Source organism: Morchella sextelata (genome assembly GCF_020137385.1).
Source record: "Morchella sextelata strain SCLS chromosome Unknown scls_3, whole genome shotgun sequence".
In the NCBI taxonomy this organism is placed as follows: Eukaryota; Fungi; Ascomycota; class Pezizomycetes; order Pezizales; family Morchellaceae; genus Morchella; species Morchella sextelata.
The window spans coordinates 2,892,677-2,910,794 of NW_025408618.1; the positions used below are offsets into that span (position 1 = coordinate 2,892,677).

An 18,118-nucleotide genomic window follows, 5' to 3' on the forward strand; every position below is an offset into this window, starting at 1 on the left:
CTATCGAATCTTAAGTGCCTGACACGACCTGGCAGCCCGTTCTCCACCAAGTGTCCGAGAAACCCTAACCTTTTCTGTTTTGATGATACCTCTTTACACGTCGTCTAAGTAATGTCCAAAGCGAAAAAAAAACCCGATATCGAATTCGCACTAAAGCGCATATTCAAGAAACAAGCATTCCGATCAGTTCAACGTGAAGTTATAGAGGTACCTTTGAACGGGGAATCGTAATCTTGTTTGATTCTACTAACAAGTGGAAATTAGTCTGCACTGGCAGGTCACGACGTATATCTGCAAGCAGCAACGGGTCTTGGAAAGTCGTTGTGCTTTCAACTGCCGGCAGTGGTGGTTGATCATGGTTTAACCATTGTCGTTTCGCCGCTTCTCAGTATCATGGTGAGAGTCTCGATGTCACGTAGACAATGGTATTAGTCGTACATACTCCCTTTAATCTAATTCATTCTATATATCTAGGCAAACCAAGTGGATGCTTTAAGAACGGCCGGCATCAAATCAGCCACCTTGAACAGCAGTGTATCCGCCGAGGAAAGACAAACGATTCTTGCAGATCTTGAGTGCGGACATCCAAAAAACCGCCTTTTATATGGTCTATAGCTATAATCTTGCTCATAGTTATTACCATTTGCAGTGCTCCTAATGTTGATTGAGATATATTCTAGTTACTCCAGAGCTTTGTGCTACCCAGAGCTTCCGCCATAAACTTGCACTGGTATACCGACAACGCGAGCTAAATCGCATTGTGATAGATGAAGCCCATTGTATCTCAGGTGGGCTTACAATCTTGGGACTGTTTATAATACTTTTAGCAGATCCTGTCTAAATTAATTCTGACACTAGTAAAGAATGGGGTCACGATTTTCGACCCTCATTCAAGCAACTATCTTTCTTCAAGTCGGAATATCCCTCGGTACCAGTAATGGCAGTAACTGCTACTGCCACCGAAAAAGTAAGATTTGATATTCTTAAAATACTCAATCTTCCCTCACCAGCTACAAAAATATTTCTCCTCTCTACATCACGTAAGTCGCTTTAATATAACCTTCCCTTTTTATAAGTCAATACTCACTGAGCATATGTAAAGGCAACAATCTTCACTACGAGATCCGATATACGAACGATTCTTTCGATACGTTCAAAGATATGGTAGCCTGGCTGAGAGAGGTTTATATAAGACGAGAACTACACCAAGATAAATATCAACGTGCTTCAGCGGTATGTGGGATTATTTATTGCCGAGCAAGACAGAAATGTGAAGATCTTGCAAAGGCACTACGAGATAATGGCATTGGCGCTAGGTCAAAAAAGGTTTCCCGAGAACATGGTAAATCTATGCTAACCCTTGAAATAGACCTTATCACGCAGGGCTTGCGAGTAAGTCCTCATTTCCTCAAAGCTCACCTGGAGCTTTACAATAGCAGGGATATGTACTGACATACAAAATTTCAAAGAAAAAGAAAAAGAAGACACCACTACCAGTTGGTTGCTTGACAAGCCTGGTTACGATATCATCGTTGCAACAACGGCTTTCGGAATGGGCATTGATAAGCCAAACGTAGGTAAAAAAAAACCATGGTAGTTATTTGCAAAAGCTAACTTGATTGTCCTACAGGTTCGGTTCATTGTGCACTGGCAAATAGGAAAGTCATTCGAAAGCTATTACCAGGAAGCTGGACGAGCGGGAAGAGACGGTAAAGCCGCGAGGTGTATCCTTTATTATAGTAGGGAGGACCGAGACCGAACGCAATATCTTGTAAGCTTGGAAGAAAATAAAAGAATGCCGAGTGGAAAGGGCCTCGGAAGGGCCACAAGCTTTGACGCTGTACGGCGAGCGATCTCTTTACTTCTTTTATTATCAGCTCTAGTTTTATACGGGAAAATACTGACTCCTAAAAGTTGGTCAACTACTGCGAAGACATCTCTACTTGCCGCCACCTAGCCATATCTAAATATTTTGGTGAAGTGAAGGCACCGCCATGCGATTTTGCCTGCGATCATTGTAAAGACGTAGATGCGCTAAGGCGAGCCAACCTAAGAATGCTTTCAGACGAAGAGCGGATATCGACACAACGAGAAGCTGGGCCATTTTATTATGCTGGCTACGACGAATGACTGTAAATTAAAGCTGGCTTGCCTGCTTATGTAGATACAAGAAAACCTCGCCCAATTTTCTTCCGTCTAATCCTGCTTATTTTCATGTCTCTTACAAAGGCCGAGAAAAGGGCGGGAGGTAAAACTACGATTTTATGGCTGAATTCACTGAGGGTCCCCATACAGCAAGACGGTGTAACCAAGCTTTTTTTCTATGCTAGTACCATTATGTATATAATGGGATAATTGTCTAGTATTCTATCAACCTAGAGGATATCAACTTATTGCGGTATCTCTATTACCAGTACGCATATTCTCGCGAACCTGGTAGTAGGGAGGGGCTAGGGAATTAATAATAGGATACATTCATATGGGGATTGTTACCAGTCTACCAGCTCCCACCCCTATGTTTCCCCGGATCCTCGGTACATACTCTGATTCAATATCGGCAACCTAAATTCTCTTCATTGTTTGTCAAACTTGTAGGTTAGTCTAGGATATATTTAGCAAAATTGTCTGCAAGTCTCACCAGGCCAAGGGATAGTAGAAGATAGTAGATATACTACATGTGGTAGTGGAGCGCAGATCCCGGAGACCGCCGAAGACAGAGTACTCTAGGTACTATGTACAGCTACTCAGTAAAAATGTTCGTGATTTAAAACAACGAAAAATATATAATATAGTTCGTGACTATATATAAAAGAAGATAGGTCATTGATCTTATTCTTCATTGATTCCGGGCTCCATTGGTCACTGGGAAGGTTTTCTCTTGGGGGGTTTTAATGGTCCGCCAGAGTTACATATATAGAGAAATGTCTCACTCCGAAATCGGAATCACGAACACTTTTGCAGAGTGGCTGTATGTACGTACCTACATACTAGGGGGGCCACCTCGCGACCGCGAGTTGTACTTTGGATTATGGGTATAAAATAATTATGGGAGGTCTTTAATGGGGGGGCCTTCGGCCACCCCCCTCCCATTCCACCTCCTGCTCTCTCGAGTTCAATTCTTCTCCTTCCATTAGTTAGAGTTCTTTCAGTCATGAGTGCTCAGAACTTTGATGTGTCGTGCTTACTAAACCACCCCTGTCACTCTCAACCAATCAGAGTGAAAAAACTTCAAGATATATTAGAAAGACAGGGTTCTGCTCTGACCATCCCACCTCACCCCACAACTTCAGCCTACAGCAAACATCGGTCCATATTGTCTGATCTTTTGCAGTATGATGATGATGGTGATGATGACTCGCCTGATTTTTGCTCGTTCTCACTAATTGTATCATTCCACCTCAATTCTTATGCCTGGAATTGGCACGGCGGGTGGATTATTCTCACTTCCACAATCTCGCCATAATCGTTCCACAGTACTGGCACATTTTTTGTTCTGTGAAGCATGCACTGGACTGTAGAACCTTCCGTATTAATGTGTATAAGTATCACGGTACCTGACGTTGTAAGATCTTGCTCTCTCATCATCTGCTGCATTGGAATATTCGGAATCAGAATCATCTCCTCTCACTCGCACGCTTCAAATTTATCCTACTCCACTCACACCTGCAACCCGAAACTCTTCAACTCAAAACTCCCCTTCTATCCATCAAAAAAATACAAACATGTTTAGAGCTACTACGAGACTCATGCGCCCATTCGGAAAGAGGCTGCTCGAGGAGCCACATCCATTCTTCATCTACCCAAAGACAGTGAAGGCACAACCAGTTCAACTAAAATTCTACACAACAAGATTAGCACGTGCCGCTTCAATGTAAGTTACTTCAGCCCTGTCTTAGTAGCCTGAACCCATTGACCCATGGACTTTTAGGTATCTTCCCATGTACATTGTCTTTTTCGGTTGGCCATTTGCAGCTCAGGCGTAAGTTTTTCTTCTTTTTTTGATAACTCCATACTCGATTACCACAGATAAAGCGCTAACAAGGTTACCTTTCAGTCTTGTCACTGCAACCGGCGGACCATAGTGTGAAACTTTAGGGTTTGGTGTTTCTTGGAATTACAAATGCCTGGGCTTTAAATCCTTCATTTTGTTATGTTTCCTTGGGTCGTTTATTGCGTTTAATTCTTTCGGTTGTTCGTTGATACTCTATATAGCAATATCTGAAAAGATTTTCAAGTCTTTCTAGTTTGTTTCTCTTGTATATACACGCATTTCTCCATTGTGGCTGCAATAATTGGGGGCATTCACCCTTATCGATGCTTGGTTTTGTAGTCATCTTTTTATATTAACCATCTCCAATAGCGATCAATCGACATCTACTTGTCGCAAGTACATATTTACAGATATGTTTTACGTGGTAGTGCCATGCCATACATGGCCATGGTAGAATTCGAGTTGAAAAATATACTCCATGTATGTAGAGATTTACATCTAGAAAAATATAGCCTGGAGATATTAGAGGTGTAATTACGAGGTTATAATTAGGGTAGATATTAGAGATTATGCGTTCCGTCCCAGATGCAAATATTGATTTTTGCCAACAGAAGTCCTATTCTATTTCGCACGTTTCCCCATGTTAGGGAACGAAGGTGTGTGGTTGGAAGAGAGTTGGTATGGGATAAACGTCAGATATAAATATATAGGGGTGAAATCACCACCGTATATATAGCAACACTAGACTCAAACCTCCGGTTTTGCTCAAGGCCAATGTTCGGGTGTCTCATGATAATGACATTCTCATATAGCCTCTAGTTTTAACCCGGTCATACATTTATGCCGTTACCACATACGTACATGGATATACATAGGTGCCTTACCTGCAACCGGAATCGTATAATGAACCGGGCTTGATATTCGCTCAGTTTGTGCTGATAATTGGGACTGACTTAGTGGATTTGGAAACTCGTTTTCTTTTATCTGCTACTACTCTTCCTTTAGACGGAATTAGTGACCGAATTCAATAACTCTTTTTATTAAATGGCTTTGGCGTGGTTCAGGCATACTACAATAGCTATTGTAGAATACCTACATGTACTATAATTTGATTTTCGAAACTACATGTATTGAGCATTTTATTGGTCGAGAGCGAGGTACATTATACAGTCGCCCGCTGTTGTAACGAACGCTCCCATACCGAATATTTGCTGTATCGAACCACTTGGGCTGGCTTTTTTCCCACCCCAGCAAAGAGTTTGGTCTGCTGTACCGAACAATCTGCTATACCGAGCGGAAAGGTACTCAATATGCACGTTCGTTATAGCGGCGGGCAACTATACTCTCAAATATTTCTTGGCTGAACTCGCTTGATGGGGATCCATTAAGGGTACAGTCGTTTCTGGGTCAACGACGAACCTGGCTCGATGACGAATGGCTACTTTTTGCGCTGATAGTTAGTCAAGGCAAAGGGGTCGGCGCGCTTTTGTTGGCTTTTGTTGGCTTCGATTGGCCTATTCGCCATCGAACCGGTTTCGTCGTTGACCCCGAAACGACTGTACCTACATAGAGTATTATTCAACAAAAAAGTAGACCAATGAGAATACAGTACAATCTCCTTATCCCTTGGCCTGGTGAGACATGCAGATTCGGGACCCTCCAAACTAGGCAGGTTTAGACTGTGGCCCAGTGACTTTGCCATGGGATTATTATATGGCTGAGCTCGCCGCCACGGAGGCAAAGGCACTGGGCCACAGTCTAAACCTGCCTAGTTTGGAGGGTCGTAACCTTATCCCTTGGACGAATGAAACTGTCAAATTCGCGACCTACTTGCATATACTTCTTTCAGCTCTCACTAGCCTACTGTGGTAAGTTCTGGCAACTGTTGTAAATTCTTGATTGGCTTTGATGCTGTTGCCAACCGTAAAAAGTAAGACTATTGCCCTACTAAGTGGTGCACGGTCCAGGTCGTCCAAGGAATAGGGTGTGTACCCTTATAGGAGGAGCAAATTTGTACCTACGAAGCCCATTGAGGACCCCACGCACCTACCGTTATAAGGCGAATACCCTTATAGCCCGAACCCTTATAAGGAGATTGTACTGTAGCTATTTTTGAGGGTGTTTTTGACTGAAACTATACCACAAATCGATTGAACTACGACAAAAATGGTTTTTCATTTTTAATTAGAGACTTGCAGTTTTGAGCCGATTTGTACATATGCGGATTGACATGCAACCATCAATTTTGCTACCCGCAACGAATTTTGATGGTTAGCCTAGAGTAGAGTCTCTATTCCAATTTTCAACCCAGGTTCTTTCAGGATGGAAAGCTCAAGATGGTCTCAAGACCAAATCTATTTGACCGGTAGGCCAATCACAGCAACCATCCAGAATTCCAGCTTCATCTTATCCCCACTTTGAATACCCTTATTATAATAGGTTATGGTGGATAACATGATTTGAACAATATGCATAGCAAAAGCTTTCCCGCATGGGTAAGGGTACAAGGATGTCATGACATGCTGACCTACTCTAGAGTTTCGGTTTTAGTAAATTCAGGTAGATAATAGCTTTACCTTATCAAGCAATTGATCTCACCCCATTCTAGCCCTTGGGGGTAGCATTAACAATACACTCTACATACCCCAGTATTTCGGATGTCTCAGTAACGATTGTTACCCGGCTGTATATGAAGTCGAAATTTGTATAGGTGATTTCGATTAGTACGATCAGTACGTGAACTTGCTTTGTATCCTTGCAAGTCACCTTGAATTATATCCACAGGGCGGGAATCAACAAACTGAGAGTAAAGAGCTAAAAATTGGATATGATCGAAAATACAGCAGTACAAAGAAGTTCTCCAACAAAAGAGTTATTAATAAGTAGCGAAGAAAAAGAAAAGTGGCGACCAGAAGATAAAAAGGTCGCGATTGTGGTTTTTTTCCAATCGAGGCATTATGGGGAAGCCTCCACGATCAGACCAAGCTCCCCTGAAATGTAGAAGCTACCTTCCTAGTATCCATTCATCGTCATCCTTTGTTGCGACCCCCTGCTTAATTCCCTCTCAGCGGCTGGTGAAATGGGTCGGCTGCTGCCAGCACCCGCAGCACTGGACTCCTTCAAAGCTAAGAGCTGCTTTGCACGGAATGTTTCGTAATGGATTTGAGATGTGGTTTCGATCAGGTCCTGGAGGTGAGTACGAGTAAGGAAATTTCGCAAGTAAACAAACTCGCAGTGCTTCTCATCCTCAACTACTCAAATTTATCAGTAACTGCATTAGAAAATAGGAACGCTTGATCATACCATTGATGACACCCCATCTGTTTTGCCTTCCACGAACTTGCTTACCATCGACGATTATTGATTTCTCAGAACCTACAACGGCAAAAGGAATGATGTTCTTTATCTGGGCGTTCAGGGCACGCTCTTCCTCATCCAATTCATCATTGTCGTAAGGATACATCTTAAGGTTGTGGAATGCGAATTCCTCCTTTATCCTCTCCTTAAAAGCAGCGCGCTCCTCTAGCGTGAGTGAGTCCGACTTTGCAATTACAGGGACAACGTTGACAACGTCAGATAATTTTTTCAAGACAACTATGTCAATGGGTTTCAGACTGTAACAGAGAGTTTAGCAATTATGGATGGGACGATTGAGCTGTTATTGTATACATACGCATGTCCAGATGGCTGGATGAAAAATAGACAACAGTGGATGCGGGTGTCTTGAATGTAGCGTTCTCTCTGAGCAGTAAGCTCTTTGCGGAGGTATGCGGAATGCTGGTCCTTAATATACTTGACAATGGGATCCCAGCTACCAATAATGTCAGCTATGGTTACAGGGCTCTCCGACGTTCATAAGACTGAGGTTATACCATCTGTCGTTGTTAACCTGGTCGCCGTAGCCCGGGGTATCGACAATGTTCAGCCGGAGACGAACGCCGTTCTCCTCAATAACTATCGTAGAGTTAGCTCTCACACGTAGTTTGAGGCAAAGTAAAGCATGACATACTGTGGGATACGGTCTGGATCTCAGTGGTAGACCTTACAGGTTCATCGGGGGTGAGGCGGCCCTTGGAATCAATAAGATGTGCCGCGAAGATTGTGTTGATAAGAGTTGATTTCCCAAGGCCAGTCTGACCTAAGATTGTTCCGGTTGGGTATTAGCAAGGCGGGTAGGATGGCGAGATGAGAAGCTTGTCACATACCAACACAGATAACATTGAATTGAAAACCACGCTTCAGAAGCTTCCTCTCAATTTGCGAGGTGATACTGTCGAAACCGACGTGACTACGAGGAAAGACAGTAGCAGTCTGGGACATCATCGCTGCAGTTTGAGCCATGATTGCAAGATATTAAACGGAGAACAAGGCGGTTGTGCTAGTAGTGGAATGCAGAAATGGAAAGGAAGCTTCAGCACGAAGAAGGATAATGTAAAAAGAAGAGATAGCTCTCCTTGCGTGTCGATAGTGGATGGGCAAGTGGGCTGAGGAGGGATTGAGGTCAGTCAGGGGGGGGGATTACAATAATCTTTAAGGAACGAAAAGGGGTTCGCTTGCTTGTCTTGTCTGTTGTTGATTGTTTGGGCCACTTTCCCTGGCTTGGCACTGGGAAATGGCGTTCAGCTCAGGGTTTCTCACATGCATCAGCATATAGCAACCCTAGCCCACAAACGAACTGGGCTTGTGAAAGAAATTGTTCTCAACTAATACCGAGACATCCCCACTTCCTGGTTCCTGCGTTCGGCACATCATCGTCACTCGGCAACAAATTCTCCCCCAGCTTTGATCAAGTGCCAAATTTCAATCTAAAATGGCAATGCATGCTTTATCGTCCTCGCGTGCTGGGCTTTTCACCTCGCTTCAGGCTCTTCTCCCCACACTCCCTCGCATGTCCACTGCAATCACTATTCCAACAGCTATCCACCTCAACATTCCTTCATTTCTCCCAGAACTCTGGGAATCAATACTTCGCGCCGTACCTAAAAAGAAACAGAGTCACTCGAGGAAGCGTATGCGGCAATTGGCAGGGAAGGCCCTACAGGACAACAAGGCTCTCAACAGATGCCCCGCATGTGGAGGGGTCAAACGCAAAAACGTTCTTTGTGAGAACTGCGTGGAATCAATCAAGGCTATGTGGAGGAAAGAAGGAGAGGTCAAGGACGTGGGGACGGAAATAACAACAGGCACCCCATAAAAGATACGGCTTCTGCGGAATCGATTTAAAAGGGGTGCCTACGAGAAAATGGGTTAGATGGTGAGCATGGCACAACCTAAGATGTTGTATTCAGATTTCGCAAGGCATGCGGTGGTAGCACGAACGATTAAACGGGCGGGAGGAATCTTCTGTACTTAGAGGAGATTTATGTACAAAGCAACGGTCATCTGTCAAACCAAAATGTTGACATAGTGGGCCAGAGGTGGTTGACTTCGTCTCTTCATATTAATTTGTTACTTTCATCCCTATTACATATATATTATAAGAAATGGAGAGATTGTAATAACACGTGCAGTAATTGCTCCATTGAAGCATTGGCCTAGTTGACCTTTTATTGTCCATACAAGAGTTGCACTTACTGTCCTGGACTTTGTTCAACCTCACGGTATTGTAAATGCCTGCGCATACTATACGAGTTCACCACCTATAGAGCGCAATGGCGAGGAGAGTATGTAGGTATATAATGTAGAGTACATGTATGTATATGTATATTGTAGAGTATTTAGTAGTTGCCCTAAAGTGCTCCAGGCACATATATCTATATTATACATGATAAGAGTGAGGTTTCTATGCAGCAGGCGTTCAATGATTATCTAATGCAGATTTGCGCGTTGAGACCTACTTAGTGCATGCTCAGGCGCGCCAAATGGATGCCCCGCCACCGTGCAGTAATCAATCGCCTTCTACTCTAACCACCATCAAAACCGCGAGTCGATCCATCTTTCGATGGTAAGTTTGCTTCAATTGAATAAGATCTTTTAATTTGCTGCCTTTAGTTAACAAGTTTAAAAGTCGAAACAATACCTCACAGCTCATGTTCAGGAAGAAGGTGTATCAATGGTACCCTATAAAAGACTTGTTTATGAATGAATGTTGACTGTATCCTTTCCTAAAGCTCATCCTTCCGACATTTTTTCACTTGCCGTGACCTCTAGATATGTCATATCTGCATCCGGTGACTCGAATATCAAACTATGGGATACTGCCTCACCCGAACATCCACTCCTCCACACTTTTGTCAAAGCTCATCCCTTAGGAACCCATCACGTTGGGGTAAGCAGAGATGGAAGAATAGCAGCTAGCTCCGGATTTGATGGAGAGACTTTACTGTGGGACCTTGAACAGCTTAAAAAGATCGGGAATATTGGAGGTTCGTAAGATCAGCGATAAGCCTGTTCGTTAAGCTGCTGATGATTGAAGTTTAAAGGAAAGAACCCTGGAGAGGTCTGGGCCCTTTCTTTATCAACTACTGGGAGTCTCCTTGCTTCAACAACCTACGATGGAAGGGTAATACTTTGGAATGCACTGGAGCAAGGAACGAAGCTTCGGCAGTATGAGACGAAAGGAAGCTTTGGCATGTGTGTCGAAATTGTATATTATCCTATACCCTCTAGACCAAAGCAAACAACATTAAGCAGGTCAATAGTCTCCCGATGGAAAACTCGTAGCATCTGGTCACGAAAATGGGGGTGTATACATCTTCAATAATGAGACAGGACGCATTTTTCACTCCCTTCCCGGTCAGTCACACAAATTTCTTGAATAGGCATTTGCTGACAAAATAATTACAGGTCTCCTCAAACCAGTGAGATGCGTCGCGTTTTCTCCTGCGGGAAAATTACTTGCTGCGTGTGGTGATTCCAATTTTATTGCACTATATGACGTGGCATCTGGCGAACAAGTGGCCAATCTTGCTGGGCACTCTAGCTGGGTGTTTTCTATTGCGTGGAGTTCAAGCGGGGAGTATATTCTTAGTGGGTATGTAGCCAATGCCCAAACCTCCAAAAACGCCCAGTCAAGATAATGGTATGTGCTAGGTCGTTTGATGGGAAAGCAAAGGTGTGGTCTACTGAAACGAAAGCTTGTGTTGCAACTCATAGTGAGACAGACAAAGCTTTGCACGTCGTCAAGTGGTTACCGAAGGGACAAATGGTTGGAGAAGGTTTCTTAACCGCCGGCGCCAACCGTAGGATATGTTTCTACCGAGAGGCTACAGGAGGTTAGAAGGGTACGGTGTTCACGCGAATGAGGAGAATTTATGAAGTTCCTTCGCTTAAAGCAACCGTATATGAAAATTCTGAGTGAAGTTCGATCGGTCACCCGTTCTTGACCTCCTCTACTAGAGTAACACATGTAGAGTAGAGTACTTTCGTTGCTATTTTTACCATCTCCCCTGACACTTTGATGAGTCATCTAATCCTGCACTGTTCAGCCTGATAATTAGAGTTGGGCTGCAGCCTGGGAGTATGGGGCTGAGCTGATTAACTTCTTTGGGGGTTAAGGTTACCCCCTAGTCCCTTGCAATGCAGGATTAAGATTGATACTAATTGACTAAATAATTTTACACCTACAGCTGTTACCTACTGGAGTAACCCGCCGCGTTACCTACATGTACATAGGGTCACTGTAGAGTACCTACACCTTGTTTACTTTCCTATATTTACCTTGTCGTCTCTCCTGGCATTTCTCTTTCCTTCCCTACTTGTGACCAACTCCAACTTTTCTCTCTACGAATCCGTTTACACAATATAGTCTGTCGCTCTTTAGGCCCTCCAATCTGTTTTCTCAGCCTCACATTCTTTTCAAGACTTCTGTTCACGATGTTCAGAAATACCCTTTTAACGGTTTTTTTGCTCATTGTTAGTGGATTCGTCTACTGTGCTGCAGCTGAGATCCCACCAGTAAGATTTCAACTTCAATATGATATCTTCTGGCATACATAGCTAATAACTGTTGAATACGTAGGCGTGTGTACTTGCATGTGTAAACGAAGAAAGCACCCCTTCCGATATACAGGCCGTCTGCGCTTCAGAAAGTGCGCAAACTTGCCTGGCCTCCAGGTGCGGCGGATCAAGGCAGAAAGCTGTTGATTACTTCCAGACTACTTGCAAGTCCTATGATCATGAAGTCGGTATGTAAAACATCAAAAACCAAGCGGTATTTGGGATAGAGTTCGTTTGAGAGAGTGAATAGCAGGATAGCAATTCACTTGCACATATGAATTATCATTTTTGAGCTCCTGATAAACGGATGCCACAGTTCTACTTGAACTCATTTACTGACGCCCGCTATATCCTCAATAGCTGAGCCAATCCCCGCCAACGTCACGTAGGTTTTTATATTCATTGGTTCCCCCAGAAACCGACTAACTTGGATTGGATTTAGGATAACTCCTTCTACACGGCCAACTGCATCTGCAACTGCTGCTTCGGATGCAGGAAATAATGGGACGAAAATGATGGCTTTTGGCGGATCATTTGCGTTGATACTTTGTTCAATTGGTTACTTGATTTTGTAAAACCGCTGATGATAGCAATCATACTTAGGAGTAGTACTGTACCCAATATACTTTTCACCTATTTTAACAACCGTAAGGCGTGATGAATTAATCGTTTGAAATGTCAACAAACATAGATTATCAGAAGGTCGACTGTGTGGGCATAAGTAAAGTCAGTATTTAATCGCAGTCGAGCGCACATTCCCTATATAGTGAAGGCTTACTGTAAAAATACTCCATAAGGGATATAACTATAAAGGTGTCACTTTTCAGCCCCCTTTCCCTGCTTTTCAGAAGGGGTACTCTCTTTGAGGTCAATCTCGCTCTAGGGTACCAAATCCTGGTCCCGAGCGTACGCTGAAAGCAAGTGTTCCTGTATCTCTGAGTTTGAATTGTTATTCCATTTATTGGATCCTTGACTTCGGTGGAGGATTATCAGGGAAGATGTAATTTTTTGTGATTTTCGAAACTCAAGACGGCCATGTTTGCCCTGAACAAACCAAATCTGAAATGACACTTAGGTAGTGAATTCTCGAGTATAAATGAACCTTGAGCTTGGCAAGGATTGACGAGGTCACACAAAATCACTCGATGTCGAGTGATAATATATGGCAAGGTGAAAAGTGAGGTGGTATGGGATCGCCGTAATGGGCACAAAAGTGATTTATTTATTATTTAGTTTTTATTCATATTGCTTGCACCAAAGCTCAGGTATCGCATACAAGGAAAGATACCCATAATCCCGACCACAAACTTATGTAAATGAATACAAGGAAATATGAAATCGAAGCAGTAACAGTAATCGAGGAATTAGAAACAGCAAACGAAATGTAAGAAAGAAGAGACAAAAAATTACGAAGTCAAAAAATTTGAGCATACAGAGGAAATCCTCCAAATGACAAGGCTATAACTCAGTCTCGTTCAGGCTCACTATTCAGTCTGTTTCCTAAGTTCCTGTTAATAATACTTGGTCGCTGATGTATGATCTAATCATACCTAACATTTTTTGTACTATTCAATCCAATTCCTCCCCATCCTATATTACCTCCCCCAAACATATCTCTTTTCCATAATACCAGTTTCTTGTTACTGTAACTTGTGTATCTCTAAATGAGAATAAAATCAAGTGGTTATTTATTTATTTATTTATAATTCATACTGATTGCACAAGAATCTGGGTATGGTATACAAAGAAACAAAACCCTATAATCCTGGCCGCAAGCACAATTAAAACATAAAGCAAACTAAATAATCTAACTGCAAATAAATATAGGAAATCCTCCACCCGGTCGCGGTCTACCTCACTGTAACGGAGCCATTTCAACTGTCTGATTGTAACGGGGGTCCTTTCCAAGAGAAATAGAATCGGGTAGAATAGAGACAGCCGTGCAAGATAGACAATCAGGTTGCAGATTATTTCAAGGAGACTAGCGCTAGAACTCAACAATCTTTAAGAACTCTGCTACCGATAAGAACTTGATTTTTCTTTTCGATGAAGACTTGGGAGAACCGGACTGAAGCCCGAGAATGAAGCTGAGTACTTATACTCTGAAGGCCTCTATTCTCTGCTCCTAACTTCTTACTAAGTTCCGGTGAAGCCTTTCCTCGGTCCGGTAAATAATACCACCGCTACTGTGAGGGATACGTACAAGACCTCTAGAGTACACTACGCAGAGCGCAGAGTTCGGGTAACAGCTACAAAGGTAGATGTAACAGCAGCCATACGTTTCGGTTATGCGAAGTGTTAGAGTATGTAAAGGAAGGATTGTGTAGTGTGTGTGTGGGATTTGTTAAGCGAGTTTCTATTATGTTCTTTCTGTTTCTGTTATGCGAGAAGATGAGTCATCGTGGGTTGAGGTCTGGATATATAAAGGGGCGTTGTTTCGGCTTTCCTCTGTTTCCTTTTCTTTCCTTTCTTCTTTACGCAACCTCTGTATTTATTCCACGAATACTATTCTTTGTTCGCACTACGTCATAGGGCTCCAACCGGTTTATCATACCAGGTAGAGCCATCCCATAGCCCATAGTCAAAGTATACCTTTACGTCTACGTCCACGTCTACGTCATTATCTAGGTTGTATTCCTTGGTACCACAGTCTATCGCCTACAGTCCCCGTGATACGTAGGTTGCGTCCTCTATCGCCAACCAATACAACACCATAGTCTACAATGTCGGAACATGTCCATATCGATTATCAACAACTTAACGATAACCTCCAAAGATTTTTTCAAGCGCATCCATAGGTCGACAACGTGGTCGGAGCTGAAGCTTATGCGCTTCTTCAACAGTGTCAAAATGGTCTTACTCAATATGCAACGGATTTGCAGGAGATAGAAGCGGAGGCTGAGAGGGCAAGAAGGATATTTGAACGAGATCTTACTGCTGCCCCAGCTCAACAAACCGCTGTTGAGGTTGTGGCCCCTGACGAAGAACCTATTGGAAATAATGCTCCACCTGTACCTCCAGCGCCACCAGCTACAGGTACCATCTATCGGTCGGAGAAACTCCCAGACCCCGACGTGTTCAGGGGGGATCGTGACCGAGAAAGGCTACACTTATTCAAGCAACAAATGAAACTCAAGGTATTAGGAAATACCGATCGTTATCCTACACTACAGTCTAAGTTATCGTATGCGTTCAGCAGATTGGAAGTCGCTGCTGCCAATCAGTTCTTACAGTACATGAGAGAAGAAGGTATTGCCTTACCTTCTATGACACGGTTTTACGAGATTCTGGATACAGCTTTTGGAGACCCCGATCGAATGCGTACGGCTAGGAGAAATCTCCGGAATATCAGACAACGCACTCGAACTTTCGCTGATTACTTCGCTGAGTTTCAACGGTATGCTGCTGAGTCGGGAATGGATGAAGTTTCTCGGATTGAAGCTTTGATGGAAGGAATTAATGGGGAGCTGGACGAATCGATGATACACCATGAGACTCCTGCAACGGTAGATGGTTGTGCAACACTCTTGCAACGGTTGGATAACCGACGACGGGCGGCGGAAGCTAAGCGAGGTAGTAAAAAACCTTGGGCTACTACTGCGACCCCGGCTCCGCGTCCCCCACCAACAAATCCTGTTCCTGCTCCCCGTCCCGCTGCCCCTGCTGCCAACCCACCTGCCACTGAGAATCACCCCTCGTTCCGTCCTGGAGATGATGTACCCATGGATCTGTCTGGAGGACGTCGTCGCCCTACCCCTGCCGAAAGAAACGCCCGCTTAGCTGAGGGCCGATGTTTCTATTGCGGAGGTGTCGGGCATATGGTTAGGGATTGCCCTCAAGCGAGGGCAACGGGAAATCAACCAAGGAGGCCTGTTATGAGAGGAGCGGCATTGACGGTGGAAGAAAATGCCGGAAGCGATAATGAGTCGGCAAAAGATTTGTCCCTGCACTAAGTGGCTTAGCCCAGGGACCATTTAAGGATTTTTCTAGGATGTGTATTTCTGGTTTTTCGGTATCAGAGGAGGAAATGGATGGAAATCAACTTGTAGTAACTTGTTCGATTTCACAGAATAAAAATTCTTTCATACCTACCTACGCTCTTATTGATACCGGAGCATCAGGATATGCTTTCATTGATGAATCTTTTGCACGCCACAATAGTCTTACAACGACTCCCCTTAAAATACCTCGCCATGTAGACGTTATAGATGGAAGGCCTATCAAATCAGGAAAAATTACCCATATTGTCGATGTCTCGCTAGACATTCATGTTCATCGAGAAGTCGTACCATGTTTTGTAACGAAGTTAGGACACTATCCGATTGTGATGGGGATACCTTGGATGCGACGACATGATGTTACGATTCGACCGAAAGAAAATCTACTTGTTTTTGACTCTCGAAGCTGTTGTCAACACTGTTCAATCACCGGTACTGCAGTTATTGTTCATGGCATCTCGATTCCCTTACCGGAACACCATACGTTTATCGTTTCAGCAACTGAAAAATCTACTGTCGATATTGAACAATTGGTACCGAAGGAATTTCACCATCGTCTCCATATGTTTAAAGAATACGATGCTTCAATTCTCCCACCACATCGACCATCCCACGACATCGAGATAATACTGGAAGAAGGTAAACGACCACCATATGGACCTATATATGGATTGTCTCAAATTGAGTTGAAAGGACTACGGGAATATCTTGATGAAAATTTACCTAAAGGATTCATTCGAGCCAGTGAATCACCAGCGGGAGCACCTATATTGTTCGTAAAGAAAAACGATGGAACTCTTCGACTTTGTGTTGACTATCGAGGCCTAAATGCGATTACAATCAAAAATCGATATCCGTTACCATTGTTAAAGGAAACCCTAGCTAAGTTGTCAAGAGCAAAATACTATACAAAGTTGGATTTACGTTGGGGATATAATCAAATCAGGATAGCGGAGGGGGACGAATGGAAAACAGCATTCCGGACTCGATATGGACATTTCGAATATACAGTAATGCCGTTTGGATTAGCTAATGCTCCTGCCACATTTCAGCATTGGATTAATGATATTCTACATCCCTACCTCGATCAATTCGTAACGGCATACTTAGACGATATCCTTATCTATTCCGAGACCCTATCAGAACATAAAGAACATATTCAAAAGGTTCTAAAGGTACTTGATGAGAATCATGTTCACCTTAAACCTGAAAAATGTGAATTTATGATTCAAGAAACAAAATACCTTGGCCTAATCCTTACTCCGAATGGGAATAGAATGGACCCAAAAAAAGTCGTCGATGTTTTAGAATGGACCACACCGACAAAGCTTCATGATGTTCAAGTATTTCTAGGATTTGCAAATTTCTATCGACGATTTATTCTAGGATATTCGAAAATTGTTGCTCCGCTTACAGCTTTGATAAAGAAAAACGTTAAATTTGAATGGACGGATGAAAGGGAGGAAGCTGTGAGGGATGCGTACCAGACCACAAGAGTACACTACGCAGAGCTCAGAGTTCGGCTAACAGCTACAAAGGTAGAAGTCTCCAAGGTCTCTTCAGTCAACGTCGAGTATGATTCTCCTTGATCCGATACGGGCCCCGCGAGCTACGTTATCAACAAAGATTCACTAGAGTTAGCGTATAGGATTCGACCGTCTTCGACGTAATAGTTCAGGTAGAGTTCGAAGTCACGATAGAGTAAAGTAATTTCAAAAGTATAGTCAAATAAGGTTGTAACTCGCGTATCAACGATTTATATTGTTAAGACTCTGATTTCGCCGATGATAGTTTGGCTAGTCAGTGAATGACACAGTATTTATATCCCTCGCTTATGTTTCGAGGACCCAGTCTACTAATAATACAGAATACACTCGGGGCATGCCCGAGACCCTGAAAAACAACCAAGAACATTTAACTCCTAAGTCCGTAACCCAAACTCCTAAATCCGCTGAAACCCCTCAACCTATTTATCCACTCTAATGCACGTTTCCCTGTCGATGTTTCTTCTCCATCGGCCGTCTGGTGGATAATCGTCAGTGTCGGCTATTCGGAGGTCTCGGACGGCAAGGCTACCTACTCAGGCCTCTTCCCACATCGCTTTCCCACATAGCAGAGTCCTCTCATGCCCACAGGTACCGCCGATAGGTACTTGGTCGGCTGGCAGCTTGCGCCGATTCGCTCCGAGCGG

The 18,118-nt window shown here is 43.4% G+C and overlaps 6 protein-coding genes across 6 annotated transcripts; 5 read left to right on the forward strand and 1 right to left on the reverse strand.

Annotated features, from left to right (window-relative positions):
• Positions 1-111: 111 nt before the first annotated feature.
• Positions 112-2,130, forward strand: H6S33_009584 (uncharacterized protein; the record flags this gene model as incomplete). Its single annotated transcript, XM_044840995.1, has 10 exons — positions 112-207; positions 265-396; positions 475-607; positions 681-788; positions 864-1,040; positions 1,103-1,316; positions 1,370-1,392; positions 1,470-1,573; positions 1,631-1,840; positions 1,915-2,130. The coding sequence occupies 10 exons, from the start codon at positions 112-114 to the stop codon at positions 2,128-2,130; spliced, it is 1,413 nt and encodes a 470-aa protein (XP_044698399.1).
• Positions 2,131-3,722: 1,592 nt separating this feature from the next.
• On the forward strand, positions 3,723-4,082 carry H6S33_009585 (uncharacterized protein; the record flags this gene model as incomplete). The annotated part of the gene is made up of 3 exons (XM_044840996.1): positions 3,723-3,871; positions 3,929-3,979; positions 4,055-4,082. 3 exons carry the CDS (start codon positions 3,723-3,725, stop codon positions 4,080-4,082), a joined length of 228 nt encoding a protein of 75 aa, XP_044698400.1.
• Positions 4,083-7,003: 2,921 nt separating this feature from the next.
• H6S33_009586 (uncharacterized protein) lies at positions 7,004-8,332 on the reverse strand (the record flags this gene model as incomplete). Its single annotated transcript, XM_044840998.1, has 6 exons — positions 7,004-7,242; positions 7,340-7,605; positions 7,665-7,802; positions 7,864-7,945; positions 8,001-8,129; positions 8,197-8,332. The coding sequence occupies 6 exons, from the start codon at positions 8,330-8,332 to the stop codon at positions 7,004-7,006; spliced, it is 990 nt and encodes a 329-aa protein (XP_044698401.1).
• A 469-nt stretch (positions 8,333-8,801) lies between these two features.
• Positions 8,802-9,185, forward strand: H6S33_009587 (uncharacterized protein; the record flags this gene model as incomplete). The annotated part of the gene is made up of 1 exon (XM_044840999.1): positions 8,802-9,185. One exon carries the CDS (start codon positions 8,802-8,804, stop codon positions 9,183-9,185), a length of 384 nt encoding a protein of 127 aa, XP_044698402.1.
• A 747-nt stretch (positions 9,186-9,932) lies between these two features.
• Positions 9,933-11,210, forward strand: H6S33_009588 (uncharacterized protein; the record flags this gene model as incomplete). The annotated part of the gene is made up of 9 exons (XM_044841000.1): positions 9,933-9,935; positions 9,999-10,035; positions 10,102-10,356; positions 10,414-10,577; positions 10,633-10,726; positions 10,778-10,964; positions 11,024-11,045; positions 11,095-11,108; positions 11,177-11,210. 9 exons carry the CDS (start codon positions 9,933-9,935, stop codon positions 11,208-11,210), a joined length of 810 nt encoding a protein of 269 aa, XP_044698403.1.
• A 4,746-nt stretch (positions 11,211-15,956) lies between these two features.
• H6S33_009589 (uncharacterized protein) lies at positions 15,957-17,516 on the forward strand (the record flags this gene model as incomplete). The annotated part of the gene is made up of 1 exon (XM_044841001.1): positions 15,957-17,516. The coding sequence occupies one exon, from the start codon at positions 15,957-15,959 to the stop codon at positions 17,514-17,516; it is 1,560 nt and encodes a 519-aa protein (XP_044698404.1).
• Positions 17,517-18,118: the final 602 nt, after the last annotated feature.